General features: G+C 42.2%; 2 protein-coding genes across 3 annotated transcripts; both read right to left on the minus strand.

Moving 5' to 3' along the window:
• Nucleotides 1-193: 193 nt before the first annotated feature.
• slco1e1 (solute carrier organic anion transporter family, member 1E1) lies at nt 194-8396 on the minus strand. Of its 2 annotated transcripts, none has more exons than XM_029462024.1 (16): nt 8355-8396; nt 8038-8151; nt 7401-7539; nt 6414-6555; nt 6147-6279; nt 5926-6050; nt 4252-4398; nt 4031-4129; nt 3201-3434; nt 2914-3078; nt 2003-2198; nt 1700-1865; nt 1384-1568; nt 1104-1168; nt 877-994; nt 194-773 (listed from the first exon to the last, which is right to left on the minus strand). In XM_029462024.1, the coding sequence occupies exons 3-16, from the start codon at nt 7500-7502 to the stop codon at nt 227-229; spliced, it is 2424 nt and encodes an 807-aa protein (XP_029317884.1). In that variant the 5' UTR covers nt 7503-7539; nt 8038-8151; nt 8355-8396; the 3' UTR covers nt 194-226. The 2 variants fall into 2 exon arrangements, with proteins under 2 accessions (XP_029317884.1, XP_029317883.1); XM_029462023.1 differs by having other exon boundaries at nt 1700-1868.
• Nucleotides 8397-11204: 2808 nt separating this feature from the next.
• On the minus strand, nt 11205-19822 carry slco1d1 (solute carrier organic anion transporter family, member 1D1). The gene is made up of 15 exons (XM_029461925.1): nt 19393-19822; nt 19153-19253; nt 17887-18028; nt 17318-17450; nt 16842-16966; nt 16587-16733; nt 16321-16419; nt 15880-16134; nt 14911-15069; nt 13930-14125; nt 13556-13721; nt 13221-13405; nt 13022-13086; nt 12797-12914; nt 11205-12153 (listed from the first exon to the last, which is right to left on the minus strand). The coding sequence occupies exons 2-15, from the start codon at nt 19201-19203 to the stop codon at nt 11940-11942; spliced, it is 2055 nt and encodes a 684-aa protein (XP_029317785.1). The 5' UTR covers nt 19204-19253; nt 19393-19822; the 3' UTR covers nt 11205-11939.
• Between the last annotated feature and the right edge of the window lie 258 nt (nt 19823-20080).

The raw sequence follows: 20080 nt of genomic DNA on the forward strand, positions 1-20080 counted from the left end.
TCATTTTGGCTGCTGTGGAATCTCGTATATGTGTGCACGTCCGGCGCTTTTCCATTTTTAAACCAAGTACTGTTCCTTATATAACATCTCTACACTGTAATAAAAGTACACACTGTTAGCATAAAGCATACTATAACCCAGGGAAAAAAGCAACCCCCCTACACAATCTAAGTAAATGTGACTTTTGTCCAAACTCAGGAACATTTCTAGAGCGGTTCCACTTGTTTCAGACCACATTGGTGAGCAGCTCAGTTTTGTGGCCGTCACTCTCTTTGCTCCTTTCTTTCTCGAACTCCTCGTCCTCTGTGAGACGGTCCTCTTTTTCCACCTGTGCATTTCTCTCTTTGTCTTTTCCCTCTTGCACGTCCTCCTCTGACTTCAGCCCGTGCATCTCTATCGTTGCTTCCTCACTTGGAAGAGGAGTGGTCTCAACAGTGTTCTCTGTCAGTGGTGGAGGCTGTTTCCTCTCCTGGGGGCTGTTTGTGGAGCTGCCATCATGTAGCTGCTCTTTACTGTGAAGCTCCCCTCCGTCCTCCGATTCGATCCTAAGCAACACTTTGGGAGCCTCATGCGGTTGTGGAGCACCAGGCTGGTCCTCATTGGTATGTGATGGGGCTTGAAGTTCAATTCCCTTTTCCTTTGAAGCTTTTATATTCGGCGTTGGCGTTTCTCGCTCTGGTTTCCCAAATTGTTTTCTGAGGAGGACGATGACGGCGATGATGAAGAAATACGAGGAACCACTGAGACAAGTAAGCAGACCGAGGAAGATCATCCTGAGAATAATGAGAGAAGATGGACAGGAGGCAATAAAGTACAAACGTTTATTTCTCTATGGTGTCTCAAGTGTTGGAGAAACAACCCTAACTCACGGCGTACCTGTACATATCAGAGTCATAGATGCGACATGCTCCCCTGCCCCCGCACTGTTTGACCGACCACTGTAGGCAAGTTGAGTCAATCAGGGCTCCGAAATACACTGGTGCAGGAAGTCCACCTGCAGACGAGGGATCGCACAAACATCTAGTTACACTATTGCAACTAATACAAAAACTATGCACTCAAACTACAAATCAAAAAACTCAACTGAAAGTAATGAAGCTTACCAAGAGTCCTAGTTACCAACGTCTGGATACCCAGCGCAAGGGATTTGAGATCTGGTGAGATGCATCTGCAATCACAAAACATCACCAGGTCACTTATATGAACCATTTTGTAGAACGCTGCGACGGCAATCAGTGTCTTATAATTTGGGTAATGAGCTTATTTGCTTTCTTGAGCGATGATGTTCATGATGACACTCGCGGCTCACCTAGCCTCAAATCATAAGAAGGATCTACAGAAGCAATAATATTCCCAGTTATCATTATTTCCTCCTGCACAGACCGTATGATGACCATGTAGCCAGGTGTGGCTCCCAGAGAGTTGATGAAGGAGCTGAGAACAGACACAGCCATGTAGGAGGTGAAACTACGGCTACAGTCCTCTGTATGAGGACACTGACCCAGCCGCACGGACGAGCTGCTGCCTGCTGGCAAGGAGGCGGATACACAGCTGCAATTGTGAAAGACCTGGTGAAGACAGAGAAACCGCAGTGTAGCGGGATGACTTGATGAAGTCAGGAAAATAAAAGGTATAGTGAACCTTAGTCACCATTATTTGGAAATTCTTAAAAAGAGCATTTCTTTGTGTGCAGCCCTACGGTGTTCTTGCCGTATCCACTGGAGCTGAGGCAGCCAGCCATACACGGAGAGATGTAGGTGATGCCGCTGTCTGAGCACACAGGGTCCCACTCCTCTGCCGAACACGAGCAGTCTCTGTTGCACTCTGAGAAGAGCACATCCCTGTCGGATGATACACGCTGCGTCCTGCTGGGCATAGAGGGTTTATATTGTATATCAGCTGCAGCTTGTGCCCCTAAAAAAACAATCAGAATTGTAATTTGAGGCTGTGAAAAGGAGTCCCTCTGGTTTGTCATCTTTAATCACAAACCCTCAGCACTGACCCGTTGTATGAGATGGTGAGCCCAGCCATGGGGAGGTTGTCACACTTGGTGCCAAACTGCAGCAGCAGGAGGAGGTACGCCATGAAGGAAGTGGCAAAGGAGAGCTGAGCTCCCGACACCAAACTCAGTTTATACCTCTTCATCAGCAGTCCTCCCAGGAAAATCCCCAACGCCACCGCAGGCAGGTTCAACACACCTAGAAGCAAAACACGAGGGGGTCCGGACACTGAGACGCTTATCGTCTCTCACTGTCAGACACCTGAACATATTTGGTTTTGCTTTGAGCCAAAAGCTTTTGACCTTTAGAACTTTACCTAAAGTACACGTAGCTTACTTCCTAATCTTTAAGGCAATGCTAATTAATTCTTGTTCACATCCACTACCAGTGTGCGAGTATCAGGAGATGTTCATCGAGGTAAGCAGTAGGTGGCGTCATTTGTCCAGTCGGGAAACTTTGCAGAAGAAGAAAGTGCAACATGATTATTTAAAAGAGTCTGACCCCAAGCGATGAAAAAACAATGTAGAAAATGGATGAGGAGAATATCTTTCGTTTCTTCAGCGGACGTTGAAGTCACATGCTTAATGTACGTCAGAATTTATTCACTTTATTTTGCTTTTATCGATGCACAAACATTTCCACCTCAGCCAAGCGTACATTTTTGTGATGTTTCTAGATTTTTCGAAGGTTTTGTTTGTGTTACTTTCTTACAGAATGTGTGCACATCTCTTTATCTATTTAAATGTAATTAAACATTTAGCCTTGAGTGAATTGAGGTTTTGGCTCCCAAGGGAGAAGTGTTCACTCTTAAGTGCTTATAACACAATTCATACTAGCTCGTAAGCAAACACAATTACCTCCTGTAACACTACATTTGAGCATTTAACATTATCCAATTTATTTATTTTTGTACCTATGAGGAAGTTGGCTCTGGAGGCAGACTGTCCAAACTGTTGTTCCATGTATTTGGCTTTGAAGGTGAACAGGCCAATGAAAGAGTTGAACTTCAGGATGCTCCCACAAAGGAGCAGGAAGTAGACAGGAGTTCCCAACAGGCGCTTCAGCGAGGGAAGAAACCCTGTGGAAGAACATCTAGTAAAAAATACAAGCAATGACCATGAACGTGCACACATTTAATCACTTTATAAAACATCAAATCTTGTTATCAGCGTTCTGTTATGGGAGGAGGATTGTCTCCACCTTTAGCGATGTCAGTTAGCTTGAGGTTGTGATGATTGTTGGTGGCTTCCTCTGTCCCATCTAGCGTCTCATGTGCAGAAGTTGGCTTGCCGTCCTCTCCCCCCTGCTTTGGCAGCAAGCGGGGCAGGAACCAAAAGGGAATGCTGGAGAGGAGCAGGAGGCCGGAAGACACCATGAAGCCCAACCACCATGCGCCCACCCAGCGGGCATCTTTAGGAGTGATGGTCACACTTTCTGGACGTCAGAAAAGAGCATTCCAGTGAGTGCACAGCAGGAAGCCTGATGTGTGTTGACATTTCAATCAATAAATTCACTTAAAAAACAGACTAATTGCGTCTTAATTACCAGGTATGGGACACTCTCGTGGCAACATGGCACACTTTAGGTGGACTAATTGAGTTTGTTCGCCAAATAAATGATAGATTTTACCTTCTCTAACCATGAGAGTTTAGACAGTTCCTCACAGGGACACACAGAAGAGTCCTCACTAACCTGTTTGGACAGGTGTGAGCCTATTTTTATGGCAGCATGTCAAACTCAGTCTGAACCAAAGATCCAACCATGTCTCTTGTCTCTTGAGTCAAAATATTACATTCTAACTAAAAAGCTTCATTAGGGAGGCGGGAAGGCCAGCGCTGAGGCTTTACATTTTGCGTTGATCAGCCGGAGAGAGAACGACATCATATCCTACACCGAGCAGGATCTGCTGGTCACGTGAGCCAAGGCCAAGGGATGCTCGCCAGCCAATTAAGGTAGCGTCAGCTTTTACAGTCAAGACTGATCATAACTGTCGATACATTCTTCTTGCAAAATAAACACATTACACTTACCGATATCAACATATCCAATGTCAACATACAGTTTGGCACAGTAGGAGCCCAGGAGGAAACCAAACATGGGGCCCAGAAGAGTGATGGTCTGGAGACAAGCTGTGTGAAGGACACACATGACTAGAAAATACCTTCAATCTAAGTGTAAGTTTTAGTAAATGTGTCTGTTGGTTAACACAGTTTATGACATTTCAAACCCAACATGAGTAATGTTTTCTTACCGATGTAGAAGGGCGAGTTTTCCGCTTTTGCGAAGTCGTCGATGTAAGAGATTCCCAGAGGTGTGACCGGGGTTTCTCCGATCCCACGCAGAGCGTTCCCCAGGAACACATAGATCCACATGTTGGAGCCGGACTCCCTCACACAGGCTGCACAGAGACACACAACAGCAAACATGATATGGATTGTGTTACAGTGTGTGTGTGTGTGTGTGTGTGTGTGTGTGTGTGTGTGTGTGTGTGTGTGTGTGTGTGTGTGTGTGTGTGTGTGTGTGTGTGTGTGTGTGCGTGTGTGTGCACCATTCACAGAAGTCTTTGGTGCATGTGTATGAAAAGCTCTCGTCACTGAGAAGTAGATGTATGAATGAGATCTGATATCAGTGTAATAGGATGTGGCTTTAAGCTCGTCTATCTTTGCTTTGTATGTGACGTCCTCATTGTGTTTCTGCGTAAACACATCTGTGCAGGATCAACACGTTCCATTCTGTGTGTGTATGATGTGTTTCTGTAGGAAGAAGAATTAATTATGTTTCAACAATAGAAGGACTGAAGCAACATTTCAACTGAAGCTCAGCTCCTCAAAATAATACAACAAAATACAATAAACAAACGTGTGTCCAAGATGAATTTATTACCATGAATATTACAGAGTGACCTGACGGTTCCAGCTTTCATCTATGATGACGTATCAGGGCCAGTAGGTAAAAAAAGAATTTGAATATTCTCTGAGAATATAAAGTCACAAATCTACGACTTTAATCTAGTTTCTCTCTGAATATTACCCTCCTCCCGCGGCTCCGTAAATATGATTATCTTTTACATACGATGGCTCTAATACGGCGTCATATTGCAGTCCGCATACAGACGGATGTGCAGTATGTAGACGGGAAGTGAGAGGCTTTAAAGGTCAGACTAGGATCAGTGCATTCCAGACTTGGTTGAGAGAAGTCAGCTGTTAAAGCTTCATGTTAAGTTTCTTTGTATATGCTACTGTTTTGGTTTCTTGTTCATTGAAGTATAGTTTAATCCTAATCCATGGGCAGTTCTTGTGCTACACTCCTTCTTCTGTTCAAGATATAAGTGCAGCCACGCCAGCAGCATTACACTCCATTAAAACAAGAAATGTCAACCTTGTAATGGTGATAGAGAAAGAAAATCATGGAATCGACAGTAGGATCCGGGAACCATGAATTCCTGTTCATTGTTCTGCTAATCCATTTAGATGCTAAATATTTCACTTCTGCTCAGTAGGATTATCCTCAAGGCTCAATCGATCTCCGTAACAAACTTTCATGGCAATCCATCTGATAGTTATTGAGATATTTCAGTCCAGTAAGAGGCTCCGCTGGAGGATGAACGATCAAACATGTCAAAATGTGTCTTTCAACAGATTGGGTAAAGCTTGTTTTTTAGCCGATTGCCGGAAATGCCTTTTGTTTTTGAAGCACTGTTGATCAATCGCGGCCTCCAACGGCCACTTGAGAGGACTCAGCAGTCAATGATGTATAAAAAAGTCAATAAGTTGTGAATCACCAAAACCACGAGAGCTCCTTGAGCATACAGTCGTAAATGTGCACAGACAGTGTTAGGCTGATGGGTCCAATGCTATGTGAGATTAGGGGCTCGTCCTGACGGAGATAATTAACGGACATTACCGATGTGTCCGTGCAAACGTACCTTTGTTGTCTTCTACAGAAGGTTGTATCTGAATTCCAGGTACTTCTGTTTTCAGTGGATCCGCACAGGGGGCGATGTTCACACTGTCGTTCTGGAAAAGCTGAATGACTGTGTTGTACTTGTAGCTGTGGAAACCACAAAGAGACATTTGGAAGTCTTTTTTCACTATTCTTGTTTTTTTCAAGAATAGTTTCTAAAATCCTGTGTTTGTTGACGTTTACCGTCCCATGAAGAAGTGTGTGAGGCCGGTGACAAAGGCCCCCACAGCCATGAGGAAACAGCCTACAGCAATGAGTCTGGGCCGATGAAGCTTGGCCCCAAAATAGCTGACCACAGCAAGAAACAACAAGTTGCCTGAACACAAGAAGGAGAACCAAAGAGAGCAGAAGATTAAACATCCCGAGAACCGTCAAACTAAAAGTGACAGAAACAAAAGAATGGCTCCGATGCACAGAAGATGAAGGGTTGAATTAAGAGATAGATGGTACCCATCTCAAAACTGCCATCGATGAGTCCGACGTGCGTGCTGGAGAGGTCGAAGCGTCTCTCGATCTGAGTGATGGAGCTCTTCATGTAGGTTCCTGTCAGAGCCTTGGAGAAGCAGGCGAAGGACAGCGCCACGATGAACCACTAGAAAACAAGCGCAAACACAAGTCATTATAAATATCCACTGCACGCTACATCAGGAAAACATGTCAAATGTGTAAACCTTTATACAAAGTTATTATAAATATATCGATCATAGCAACTTTAACAATAATCCTCAAACTAATAAAGCTCAACGGTTTCTGCCTCCTCCATTGTTCTTACTCTGTGTGGGCGCCCTGCAGTCCCTTTATTACCAAGTTAATTCCCATCTGGGATTACTGCGACTCTCCTGCATGTTCTGCTTTGTACAGCAATTCATTATTATACCTTAGTTTTGCATCTTGATTGGGCTGGTATGGGACTTCTCTTGCTAACCGTGTGTCTATTTCATTTTACCGTTTGGGTTTATTTGGTGAGGATTGGTGAGCAAAGGGCCGTGAGGAACAAAGTATTGGATGAAATTGTTGTATGAATGTGTTTTGGGAGAAATGCTTTTTTCACTTTGCACATGCTGATGTAGTGCTGCAATCATCCGAAGCTCAGGACTGATGCTGAAGTGTTTGACAAAAGTTAATATCCTGATCCAGAGGAGAAATGTGGTTTGCCAAGATTTTCGAAAATATCATCAAAATCAGCTTCTGGTTTGATTCCACCTACTTTGGGGGAAAGTATCTCTCTGAAAATGTTCAATTGACCAAAACTGATCTCAATCATCCATCCATCTGTCCTCATGGCATACTCTTGGTTTCCAGTTGTATTTTATTATGTTCTGTACTGGAGTCCACATGCTTATGTCTCTGTGTTCTATGTTTTAATTGGCTGAAAGACAGAAATCTCCTCGGAGACAATAAAGTGAAGTTGTTACCAGTTGATTACAGATTTAGTACTTTGAGAGTGGAGATGCTCGGGCGTTTCCTGGTCTCCTGATCAAGGACACACAGAACCTGCTGGCTGGTCATCTTGTCTCCGTCCTCTGCGGCTTCCTCCATCACAAACTTAACTTTGGTCTGCCGCTCTATCTTCCTGCTAGAAAAGCAGACAATACACACAGTAGACAATAAAATAAAAGAAGCTCAGGCTAAAGATAAAGATTAATTCTTCAACAGGAACAAGAATACCTCCCAAAATGTCAAACTATTCCTTTAAACTTGGTGCACACACTTATATCATATAAATCATAATTACATTTTGTATATTTAGATGTGTTTATATTACACATTATATTAAATGGTATCAAACAAATGATAAGTTTCAAGATTCAAGTGTTTACTTTCAGTAATAATTATCATTATAGTTTACCAACCTTTAAATTCATCCCTATATCAGTAAACTGCAAAATTATGTATTAAAGTTTATATATATATATCAAACAATATTCAACAGTTTTAAGGACCTCAGACTCTCAGTAATCTTCCATCAGCATAGAAAATGACGTGGAGATGTTTAAAGAATCACTATGAACTCACTCAGAGCTTTAAGGTCTGCACGTCTGCATTAGTTGAAAACAGAGCAGCAGGACTGTACCTGTGTGAATGCTCCAGCGTCTCCTCCTCACAATCCTCTCAGCAAACGTCAGGAGCTGCAGGTTGAATCCATATCAGAGAGCAAAATGGTTTCTGATGACAACTCATATGTCTTCTGGAAAGTGGGAAAGCGGACATAAAGTATCACAGTGAGCCAGTTAGAACCAATACTCCCCCTCAGGTTTAGCCTGATTAATAACAATCCCACACAAAGTGCCGCCTGATGCATTCTTAGTCAGCGAGCTTTTATCAGAGGAATTCAAATGTTCTTTTACAAAAAGTCACTACTGATTCAAAGCAGTGAGGTTGATCTGATACCTAGTGCAGGTCCAGGACGAGTGGACTGGGGTCCTCTCTTCTTCGTCTGTTAATCCTCTAAGCAGCCATGTGTCTCCCAGAGCTCCTGTTCTCCTGTGTGAGGGCAGAGCAGCTACGTGGAACCAGTGGGACAAAAGGCCTCTCACATCTTTATTCCACACACATGCCAGCCAGTCCAGGAGGGGGACAGCAACAAGAGACCAGGGGGAGGTGGAGGGGAGGCAGATTAGTAACTCCAAACCATGTCCTTTGGATTATATTCTCACAAGGTAAAATGTCAGAAACTTGTTGCTTTAAATGGGAAATTTAAAAAGAAGTGCCTTTTATTTATCTTCTGACACTTTAACCTTAAATCAACTCTTAAGATTTGCACGATTGTCGGGGAATGCTGTATCGCCCGGTAGGGGGTTCAGGCAGCCGGGCAGCGGGTCACTCAATCAGCTTTGGCTCCTCATAAATTCCAAAGATTAAGATTAAGATCCTTCACATTCCTGCACAGCAACAGTGAACCAAGTGTTTACCACTTTTCCTTTCTGAAAAGAATTATACTTGGCTCTAGATTTTAGAATTTGGCGCAAGAGTTTTACATGTCGGTTGTCACAGTATCTGGTTTCAGGTGCGTTTACACAGGAATGCAGTTTGTTACTGTGTCAGGTCGCTTCAGAGCATCAGCTGCACCTGATGCAAATCAGTACAAACCTCTGTGACTGGCTGTGGTTTGTATTAGAAGCAGTGAGACGCCCTCAGTGATATAGTTGTATAGAGTGCAGCCTGCTGGTAAAACCAGACACTGCACACAAGTTCATGAGCAACACAAATATAATAAAGTGGGAAAAAAGGGTTTAAATACAGAATATATTCTATATTTTCCATTTAAAGTAAAAATACAGAAAAGTTGAAAGCATTTCAAGTATATTAGTATACTAATAAAAGATCATACAGTGTTGTAGTCACTGGTTAACAGTTACGATGTATTATATAACACAGTTCAAGGGTAAAGAAAGTAAGCAAACACAAGTTTAAACTCTTTTTGTCCAATAACAGAAATGTAATAAACAAAGAGGGGTCAAAGGTCGGATAACAAGAAGCTACAATTTTAAGCGATCCAGACTGATCAAATGTGCTTTTATAGGCTTGGAGAAATCATTTGTAAATAAACCACTGAAACAAAAAAAGAAAATGAATAAAGACTTGGGGTTAAAAACAAATTGTGAAATGTTGACTTTATTGTATACAGATATGCTAAGGACGAACAAAAGTGTAAAAGAAAAAAAGGGGGGGAAATGCAGAAACGATAATAAAACAAAATACATGGAAACAATAAAAACATATCTAACTCTACATATAATTTCTCATAATTAACAGCAATTTATATATATATATATATATATATATATATATATATATATATATTCGCTGATGACACCTTTTCAATCCCAACTACAGTGTATAACAGAGGAAAGCAAAGTACAATCAAGTTTGAGTTACACTCCACTGCTCAAACAACACTGAACGTCTGCAGCCACTGGACGCTGGAGAGTCAGAGGATTACTCTATATGAACGTTCATGACCTCTGATGTTTGTGCATAATGAAGTGATGTAACAAGAAGTGTGTGCAAAGTCCTGGCAGGTGAGATTTCCAGGCATGTCAAATGTTGCTGGGGCAACAGTCAGAATAAAGGTTAACGGGCTGAGATGTAGTCTGTTCATGAAAAAGAACAAACCTGCTGCTGCCGATAACCTCATATATTTACCTAACAGACATGAGAGATTTGATCTTCTCATCTCGCACATTTGCCAATATGCCAAAGTATTTCTTTAAGTTACTAATATTTTTGATTCAAGCTAGTTTAGAGCTACAAACTTCGAAAACGTCGACTTGACAAAAGTGTCCTTGTGTCCGAGTCTCCTCCTCCAACAGCTTTGCATTTGAATATGAATATTAAAAGACACATGCTGTCAAATATTATTGATTTTCTATGGACAACCACTTTTATCTTCCTTGAGGTAAAAATATATAATCTCACAAACTTGCACTGAAAACAGTGGTGGGCCGTCAGGGCCAGCAAGGCCTTCTCTGCTGGCCTAAACATCATCAGAATATACATTTAAATTTGATATATTCTTTCCACAAATATGTATTGAATTATTCCCCGTAGTCTATTCTCTCAATTTCATAGCTTTCCTCTTGGTTGCGCTGCCTCAGATCGAGATTTGGAGGTCTGGCCTTTATGTTAGAGCTTTTATCCAATCATATTTCAGCCATGATGTGTTGCCAGGGTCCAAGAAATCTGCCCTGAGGCCTTCAGAATCAACAGTGCGGGCGCCTGTCGCTTAAAGTAAACAGAGACAAAACTGTGGCGTTAACCAATCAGATTTCGAGTTGGCGACACCGGGGCCAGCTAGCAGGCGTACGATAACCTCAGCACGTCCACATCTTTTGATTGGATACGCACTATTGAGAGGCAGAGCTAGCAAACTTTGAACGAGCTAATTTGTGTAGATTTCTACAAGCTTTTTTATATCAACCCACAATGGCTGAAGGAGGAGAAGAGATCGATTTGGTCGCAGATATAATTACAACGCCATTTTCAAGACAAACTTTTCAAGAAAAGATAGACATCGTGAGAAGAGAACGGCCAACCCCGACGCTAGCGAGCCTATCACAGCTGGGAAAAGGGTTTGTCCGCCACTTTCAAATCACTAACTACGAGCGGTACCCCCGGCTCACAGCCTCCGAGAGGCACTGCACATTGTACTGCTGGGAATGCCTGCTATTTACAACTAAATGTTTAGTAAATATTAATATAACTCTGTTGTTAGGGTGATGCAACGCCCGGTTATACTGCGTTTCTGTCTAAATGTATAGTTTCGTATGACATAATGATGGTATTAAGAGGTGGAATAATTCAGGTAGGACTGTGTAGGACATCACTGAAGGCCTAGGTGTGAAATGCACGGCCCGCCACTGACTGAAAACTATAAAAGCAAACGTTGTCAATCACTGACAAAACATGAACATGTTACTAAGTGATGCACTTTAGCAGTTTAAACAGTTGTCTTGTAATAGTATTTAAAACTATACACTATACACACTGTATATTGTAAATATACTGTATACATAAATCACTTTGAATGTAAAGATGTAGGATGACCTAATACTATTCAAGTAAGAATGGTGGACACAAGCTCAAAGCCAAATGTTCTTCAATATTTGTTCCCACGTCCTCTGAAATCATATGTTTCATAAATGAACATCATAATAAGGGAACAGCTTATGTTCCCTTTATGTTTTGAAGTAGAGCTCAAAATGACCTCTAGGTTTATGTACAGATTGCATATCATTTAATGTCTTTTGATTGTTGCTCATATTAAAACCAAGCTCTAGTGATGCTCTTTGACCTTTCAAGTGAACAAACAGCAGTAGATGTTTTCTGAGTGAAAATGAAAAGTACTGCTGGAAGACCAAAGAGTCCCTGTCACTGTACCATGACTGCATGTGGTCCGGTGTGGATGCATCACAGCACGTAGGCAGTGGACAATCTGTGCTGTTCACCTGCGTTATACGATGATGTTCAAACATCTTAAATAGTGCTCTCATTGTCCGCATCTTCTTTGTTTTTGGCAATGCTGATGCTGGCGTGTCCATTGCCCAATGTGTTCCCTTCCTGTCCATTTTCTTTGGCCTGATTTCTCAGCGCTAACTTCTTCTGTCTCTTGACGATTTTGTAGTAGAGGCCTCCCCAGAGGATGTTGGATACGAAGTAGAGTCCAGTAATCAACCCTAAGAATGTAATTCTGAAAGCAAAGTATATCGTAACAGGTTGGTTTACTTCATTCATGTGCATTCATTTGGGATATTTTGTCTGAGTTCTGAACAAAAACGCTAAAAAGTTTGTGTAAAAAGTGTAGAAATTCAGTGGAAAGATTAGAAATGTTTGTGGGTTGGATATGTGTGGGACTCAGATACTTCCTGGAAATAGTCCAACACATAAACCTTTGTAAAAAACACAACTTGTAACTATATAACTATATAATTCATGAGCTTTAGAGGCTCTGGTGGGAGATTTGTTTTTAACCTTCAGACAGAGCCAGGCTTTATGCTAAGCTATGCTAAGCTATGCTAAGCTAAGCTAAGCTATGCTAAGCTAATTGGCTGCTGGATGTAGCTTCTTATTCAGGTTTTCAATATAATAATAATATAATATAATATTCAATATTCATTGTTAAATTACTCTATGCATGCACTATAGTGCGTTAGTTAATATTAAATGTAATACAAACCGTACATAACAATGTAAAATTAATAAGTAAAAACTTAAACTTTTAGAGATATTTCTTGAATCTAGAAATGCTTCTTAAATTATTAAAACACACGTCCTCAGGAACATTATAGGCAGGATAGTTCCAGCAGTACAATAAGAGTCTGTTTCCACTGTACCTGAATGAATCCGCATCATAGATTCGACACGCTCCGCGGCCCCCGCACTGCTTGGTCCCCCACTTCAAACAGGTTCGGTCAATCAGGGCTCCGAAATATATAGGCGGAGGGATCCCACCTGAAAACACACAAAGTCACATGTGCTGACACATAACAACAGAACATCTCACTCATCACCGCTCTCAGTTTAAGCTTAGAGAACACCTTTAAGGTCTCGATACTCACCCAGAGTTCTTACTATCAGTGTCTGCATACCCAAAGCCAGCGCCTTCAGGTCGGGCTGTATGGACCTGGAAGATTAGATATTAGACATTGATTGACATTTAGCTTAAAGAAAACACAAGATGCAATATTCCATATAATAGTGTTACATTAAAGTTAGATGCTAAAGATGTGAGCTGATGTAAGCTTCAGTGTCTCTGACCTGAGCAGTACGATGTATCCTGGCGTGCCCCCACAGGCGGAGATGAAAGACGCCAGGGCGGACAAAGCCATGTAGATTTTGAATATGTAATCGCAGTTGCTCCTCCTGGTGCACTGGCCCAGCACAGTGGACATGTTCGTGCCAGGAGCCATCATCTCCCCCGCGCAGGTGCAGTTATGAAACATCTAAAGAAAATGACAGATGTGAATCATTACCTGAGACTTAAAACAGAACGATAAGTCTTCCGACCTTTTATATTCAATACTTGGCAATTATAAGAATGAGATGTAAGAAGAGGCCTCTCCTTTATGAGAAAATATAAGTTGCAGTCTTACTGTATCCTTGCCGTTGCCGGTGGCTGATCGGCAGCCAGCCAGGCAGGGCGAGGCATACGTCACTCCGTTGTAGGCGCACACTGGGTCCCAGCGCTTCATTGAGCAGGAACAGCCCAAGTTGCACTGTGACAACAAGGTTTGCGGGTTGTAGGACACTTGAGGAGCCCTGATCCACACAAACAGAGGGAAACACATGGAGATCATTTTTTAACTCATCATGCAACCAAAAACATTTCAGGGCCGCGTTAGCAGGTGTGTTTCTCACGTTTCGATCACAACATTTTGATGGCAATATATAATAAAACAAACGCAGACTGAATGATAGGAAGCTTTGCAACACACCCACCCTTTCACTAACTTTGCATGCCACTCACCCCTGATATGTGACGGTGACCCCGGCCACCTCTGCATTATCACAGCTGATGAAGACCTGCACACAAAGCAGACAGAAGGACCCGATGGAGGCAGCGATCGACACCCTGGCTGCTCCGATGACGCCCAGCTTGTAACGCTTTAGCACAAAACCTCCGGTGATGATACCCAAAGCTACTGCTGGCAGGTTCATTATACCTGCGCGGATGAATAAATGAATGAATGGATGATTAATGTACTGTAAAATTAAAACGTCCTGCAACAATGTAAAATAAAACCATGTGTCATAAACACTGTGTAGCACATAATCAATGAGAGAACAAATATAAAAGGAATGAGATAATAAATGATCGGGCATCTAGTAAGGATGCCACCTGGGCGCCTCCCTAGGGAGGTGTTCCAGGCACGTCCAGCTGGGAGGAGACCCTGGGGAAGACCCAGGACTCGGTGGAGAGATTATATCTCACTGGCCTGGGAACGCCTCAGGATCCCCCAGTCGGAGCTGGAGGATGTGGCCCGGAGAAGGGTAGATTGGGGTTCCTTACTGGAGCTGCTGCCCCCGCGACCCGACCCCGGATAAGCGGTGGACGATGGATGGATGGATGGATAATAAATGACCTTAAACCTTGTCAGACTGCAGTACCCCTTCATCAACACCTGTCACGCTCCAAATGTATACTATAAATGATATGGAAGTGGATATTGTTATAAGTTCTCATATAACTATTTATCCATTTCTTATAAGCTAAACTACTAAACTAAACAGTTAATCATAGCTCAGGGTGCTACACACACACACAGACACACACACACAGACACAAGGAGAGCACATCGTGGGCTCCTTACAGCCGTGGTCACGTTTCATCTTTATCTCTCACAATCACACTTCCCTTCAACAACATCATTGTTTCACTTCACGGGGCCACAGAGTGCAGCGCAGGCGGAGTGAGGGGGGGGGGGGTAATGCAGAAGTTTCTCTGTACCTATGAGGAAAATGGCTTTGGAGGCTGATTGGCCGTAAACCTGCTCCAGGAACTTTGGCTTGAAGGTGATCATGCCGATGAAGCCGTTGACGACCACCAGGTACGTGAGAACCATCAGGGTGAAGATGCTGTTCTTGAAGAGTCGCCGCAGAGACGGAACTGAAATCTGGTGAAGAACAAAGCACAGAGAGAAGATATCGTTACAGTGAAGGCGTTTCAATGAGAGGCTCAATGGCTTCCTGGTTCATTACATAATTGTACAATTTTTCCTTACATCTTTGCGAGAGTTTTGAGAATTATTATTATTTGATATGTGTATCTATTCACAGCACAAATATTTATACATATATTTATTAAGGCATGCTTATATGTATTCATATTTAACTGTTAAAAATGTACTTCTGATTTATTTGCTGCACTAATTTGCCTCCTAGGTTATTAAACAACCTCTATAATGTTCTTCTTCTAGTTTTGTCTATTCTTCTCGTCTCTTGTAACATGTTCACGTGTTTCTAACTCATTAGCTGCTTTTTAAAAAGTACTATCACTTCCAAATAATAATTTACAAACACACCGTAAGATATTATGTTGTGTCATTTATTCGGGCATGACTGGCCCTTATGTAACTGTTTCCACATGTTTCTCAGCACTGACATGTCATTCAACTCTTGCCCAGATTGCATTGTGGTAGTTACTGCGTGTCCACGATTCAGGGTTACTGGTCAGGGCTCTGATTTGACCCACTTATAACTGGTTAATGATTAAACACATTAACCCTAAAACTACTTGATCGAGTGCAGGAACATAAAATAAGAATTAAAACATAATATATTTTAACAGTAAGAGATTTTTCTGTCGAGTCATATGTTGATGACCTTTAAAGCAGATTGTTGTATGTCAACAAAACCTTTGGCCGGGAGAACAACACAGGGCTTCATAGCGTTTTGTACTTGTAAAGCTTGTAGGTACCTTTAGCGAGCTCCTGGAACGTGACCGGCTTCTCCTCGCGATCCTGGTTTTCATCTGGCAGGAAAATTTCCTGCTCTGCCACTGTGGTGAGCTCTGTGCCTTTACTCTGGCTCTCCTCTTCCCCCTGCTTGGGCAAAGACTTGGGCAGGAACCAGAAGGGGATACTGGACAGCAGGATCACGGTGCCGGTCACTATGAAGCCCAACCACCAGGCCCCCACCCAGCGGGAGTCCTTGTGGCTGATGGTGATACTGTCTGGGGGAGGGAGTGGAGCTCTGTCACGCAGTAAATAGTGAACGACTATGGCAAGATACTGGAGGACACTTTAATGCCAGGGGTTTTGCATCATAGGTCAATTACTCAATATTTGTCTTATTAATCAAGGGTAACATCGACTTAAAATACATCATCTTTTTACCCTGAAATAGAGGAGTCCCATACCTAAATCCACAGATCCAATGTCCACGTAGATCTTGGCAAGGAAGGACCCGAGCATGAACCCAAACATAGGTCCTAAGATTCCCACCGTGTGGATGCAGGCTGGGGAAGGAAAGGTCATGTACGGTCATCACACATGTCAATCTTAACACTTATATTCTACAGATAGGCACACAGCGGGCTGATAGTAAAAGTAAAATGTGAAAATGAAGATGAATAGAGGCGCCTTGTCATACAAACTGATCACAGACAGCAGGAGGTAAACTAACCCAAATAAAAAGGAGTGTTCTCCTCTTTGGAGAAGTCATCCAGGTAGGACACACCCAGAGGCATGATGGGAGTCTCTCCAATTCCACGCAGCATGTTTCCCAGGAACACATAGATCCACAGGTACGAGCCGGCTGCCTTTTCACAAGCTGAGGGAGGGACACTGGGTGTGAATGTGAAGTGAAACTGGACATAATATTATTTCTAGATAATAATAATTGATTATTGATCTGATATCAGATGTGTTTATCATATACCTGTTCTGGTCTCTAAATCGGGCATCTTATCTGCTTCAGCCCGGCTGTGGTTGGACAGACACGGCAAGATGCTCCCGGTGCTGTTCACATCTGCATTGTGAGACACACTGGTCTCATACTTATACCTGGAAAATATTGATAATAGTTACACGACATTGTATAGATCCTCTGAAGATTACAGGGCATATAAATAAAATGTTAAATAGGTGATAGATAGGTGTTATTCTATGACATTATATACCTCTTGCTTTACCTCCTGCATGTTGCAAGGAGAGGCTTCAGTCTAATATATTGTTCCTTGAATAACAGAAGTTCTTTGACTCCTATTGTAGTTCAATTAAATGCTAATAGTGTCTCTGCATCCACAGCAGCTCTGCCTCCAAGAACCATATCATTTGTTTCTAATTAACGATACTGCAGGACCACAGCATCACATATACAACATTTGATTATTAAGAAGGAAGCAGTGCACTAACAGTCCCTGTAGGAAGTGAGGCAGGGAAATGAGGAAACATCCAGCAGACATGATCACACAGCCAATACCGATCAGCCTGGGACGATGGAGCTTAGCACCAAAGTAGCTCACAAAGGCTATTACCAGTAGGTTACCTGGGGAGGAGAAGAATTACAAAATAACTTCACTCATTATTGACTTAAAGGAAAAGTTTGACATGTTTGACAATCGACTAAGCAGCTCCTCTAAAGCTCACTAACATCTTACATGTGGTTTGTTGGTATGTTGAGGTAGAAGATTGAATGTGTTACTTAGTGAGCTTCAGGCAGATATACACAGAGCCAGCTGTTTACAATATGTGTGCTAAAACTAAATGTCTCCACACAGATATAAGAATGGTTTCATTTTATCATCTAACTCTCGACAAGAAAGCAAAAAGCGTAATTCCCAAACTGTCATTTTTGGTGCCTTCATCTACTAAATAGATCCAATATCCATTTCTCCATATTTTCATTATTCAAATGTTTATTATTTATCATGATATAGCTGAATGTGTTTTCACGTTATCACCTAAATAAAAGCTGCACGTACCCATTTCAAAGCTGCCGTCTATAACCCCGATGAGGGAGCTGGGCACATCGAAGCGCCTCTCAATCTGGGTGATGGAGCTCTTCATATATGCTCCACCAAAGGCTTTGGAGAAGTATACAAATGCCAGAGAGGCCAGGAAGAGCTGGAAACACACACACACACACACACACACACACACGCACACGCACACACACACACACGCACACACACACACAGTAAGCATTATGAACGGTTCTTCTCTAAAACAAGAAGTGACGTTGGTTTTGATTTGATCAGGGTTAGTGAGTGTGGTTGTAAAACGATTGTGTTGGTAATAATCTCTCCTCAAAGACTTCGGAGTGAAAGGATTAATTGACTTTCTTGCAGTTCCAGTTGCACGAGGCTCATTCCAGTACAAAGCATTACATGATGTAATTGCACTTTACATACATGTGAAGGGAAAAGGTGAGTGACACACTATCAAAGACCTCACACCTGCTTTCAACACTGATGATTAGATAACCTTTAATTAGATTAGATTGGTTTAAATGTAATCGAATGTAACAAGCTAAGAAAGAGGAAGAACAGTGTACAAGTTATTTGCGTACTTTGTCAAATGAAATGTTAACTCTTAGGGAGCTAATTTGATTGTGTTTGCTTAAACAGTACATCCTGCTTGTGTGCAGCCACAAAGATAGTTAACGATTAAAAGGGACCTACACTGGGCTGCAGGTCACAGACTATAGTGAGGAGGTTTAGAGAGCAGCTAAAACACAAATGTATTTCCTCACATTGATAAACCAACATTAACTGCTTCTGATCTATAATGTTTATATCAGAAAGCATGATACACTGTGATGCCATGACAAAGTGTCTTATGTTGCTGTGCATGTCTGTGGTTAACATGCATTTTAAAGTTTACACTTCACACATATACACCTCTGTTAATGTTCCAGGAGCAATAAGACACTTTTCATGGATGCAAAGTCTCATTTGGTGTCAAAGTCTCAAGTTTTATCTTGTTAAGAGAAAAATGAGGCTTTTTGTCTATGATTGCTTTGCCTTTTACTGCCTCATCAGGTGCAGCATTAGTTACTAACACAGAAATGGAAAAACCAGGACAAATACATGAAGATAAGGTTAAAGAAAAGCAGTTTGAAAAACGATGAGATTTTGGCTCAACTTGGCTATCACAAGTCGATTTGAATGATTAATACCGTACATGAAAGGCGGAGCGATATGTCCTGACATTTGTAATTCTGGGAAGTAGAGTAGCATTTCACCGACCTTGAGGTTGGAGCAGCACGCCTTGCGTGTTTTTTGTGAGTCTACACTCATGATGCTGCTGTGTGGTCAACAGATACACGGACGTAGAAAAACACAAGGACCTGCAGAGACATTTGAAAAAAGCTTAGTCACCCTTCTGACCACAGTGCAGACAATATACTAGTCATTTTCACACAAAGAAACATCTTAAAGAAGGCCTTCGTGCAGCATTAGAAGAAGAAAAGCAGAATAAATCTTTACCTGAGAGGCAGCAGTGGTCCTGTGAGGGATGGGAAGGATGTGGTGAAGTGGGAGAAGGCTTGTTGTATCTGGCAGGACTTTGTGCTTATCACAAGATTCTTATCACAAACAAACTATGACATTGCCTGTAATCAGTAACCCAGCCACTCATGTGCACTTGTTGATCATGTCAATAAAGAGACATCCAACTCCTCCAGACACACACGAACAACACAAATCCAAACGGGACTGCTCTGGTCAGGTCCACTGGGATGTATGTCGGACCAGCAGCGGAAGGTTCAGAGGTTCACCGAATGCAAACACACAAACACATTCACGTTCTCGCACATCCTCCTCTGTGAACATCATAAGCCTTCCAAGTATCCATCCTTTTGTACACACAACAAACAGCATCAGCGTGAAGCTGCACAAAGCTTATTTTACAAGCCTGCTGTTTCTGTTGCTTTTCAAAGACTGAAGTTCTTTCCTCGCCTGGAGAAATTCAGCTTTTGTAGTGCTGGGTGTTTCCTCGGCCTGATGAAAGTCTTCCTGTCCTATTGATACCTCCTAACAATGGCTTTTAGTCTGAGTATCACATCACCTGATCAGATGTGTTGGATAAAGTATAGCAGAGGGAGATATTCAATGAAAAATACCCAGAACATGAGATTCTTCGACAGCTGTGAAAATGTGTGTATTTTTTATATTT

This window comes from Cottoperca gobio, chromosome 23 (assembly GCF_900634415.1).
Source record: "Cottoperca gobio chromosome 23, fCotGob3.1, whole genome shotgun sequence".
In the NCBI taxonomy this organism is placed as follows: Eukaryota; Metazoa; Chordata; class Actinopteri; order Perciformes; family Bovichtidae; genus Cottoperca; species Cottoperca gobio.

Bases quoted from the DNA above. Each gene is read 5' to 3' on its own strand.
- slco1e1 (XM_029462023.1), bottom strand. From the start codon at position 7,502: ATGGAGGAAGCCGCAGAGGACGGAGACAAGATGACCAGCCAGCAGGTT. The intron at 6,556-7,400 runs GTACTAAATCTG...CTTGTTTTCTAG, and splicing joins CGAGCATCTCCACTCTCAAA to TGGTTCATCGTGGCGCTGTC. The intron at 995-1,103 runs GTAAGCTTCATT...CCTCGTCTGCAG, and splicing joins GTTGGTAACTAGGACTCTTG to GTGGACTTCCTGCACCAGTG.
- slco1d1 (XM_029461925.1), bottom strand. From the start codon at position 19,203: ATGAGTGTAGACTCACAAAAAACACGCAAGGCGTGCTGCTCCAACCTC. The intron at 16,135-16,320 runs GTATGGGACTCC...TCCCTCCCCCAG, and splicing joins CATTGGATCTGTGGATTTAG to ACAGTATCACCATCAGCCAC. The intron at 13,087-13,220 runs GTCAGAGACACT...CTAATCTTCCAG, and splicing joins GGATACATCGTACTGCTCAG to GTCCATACAGCCCGACCTGA.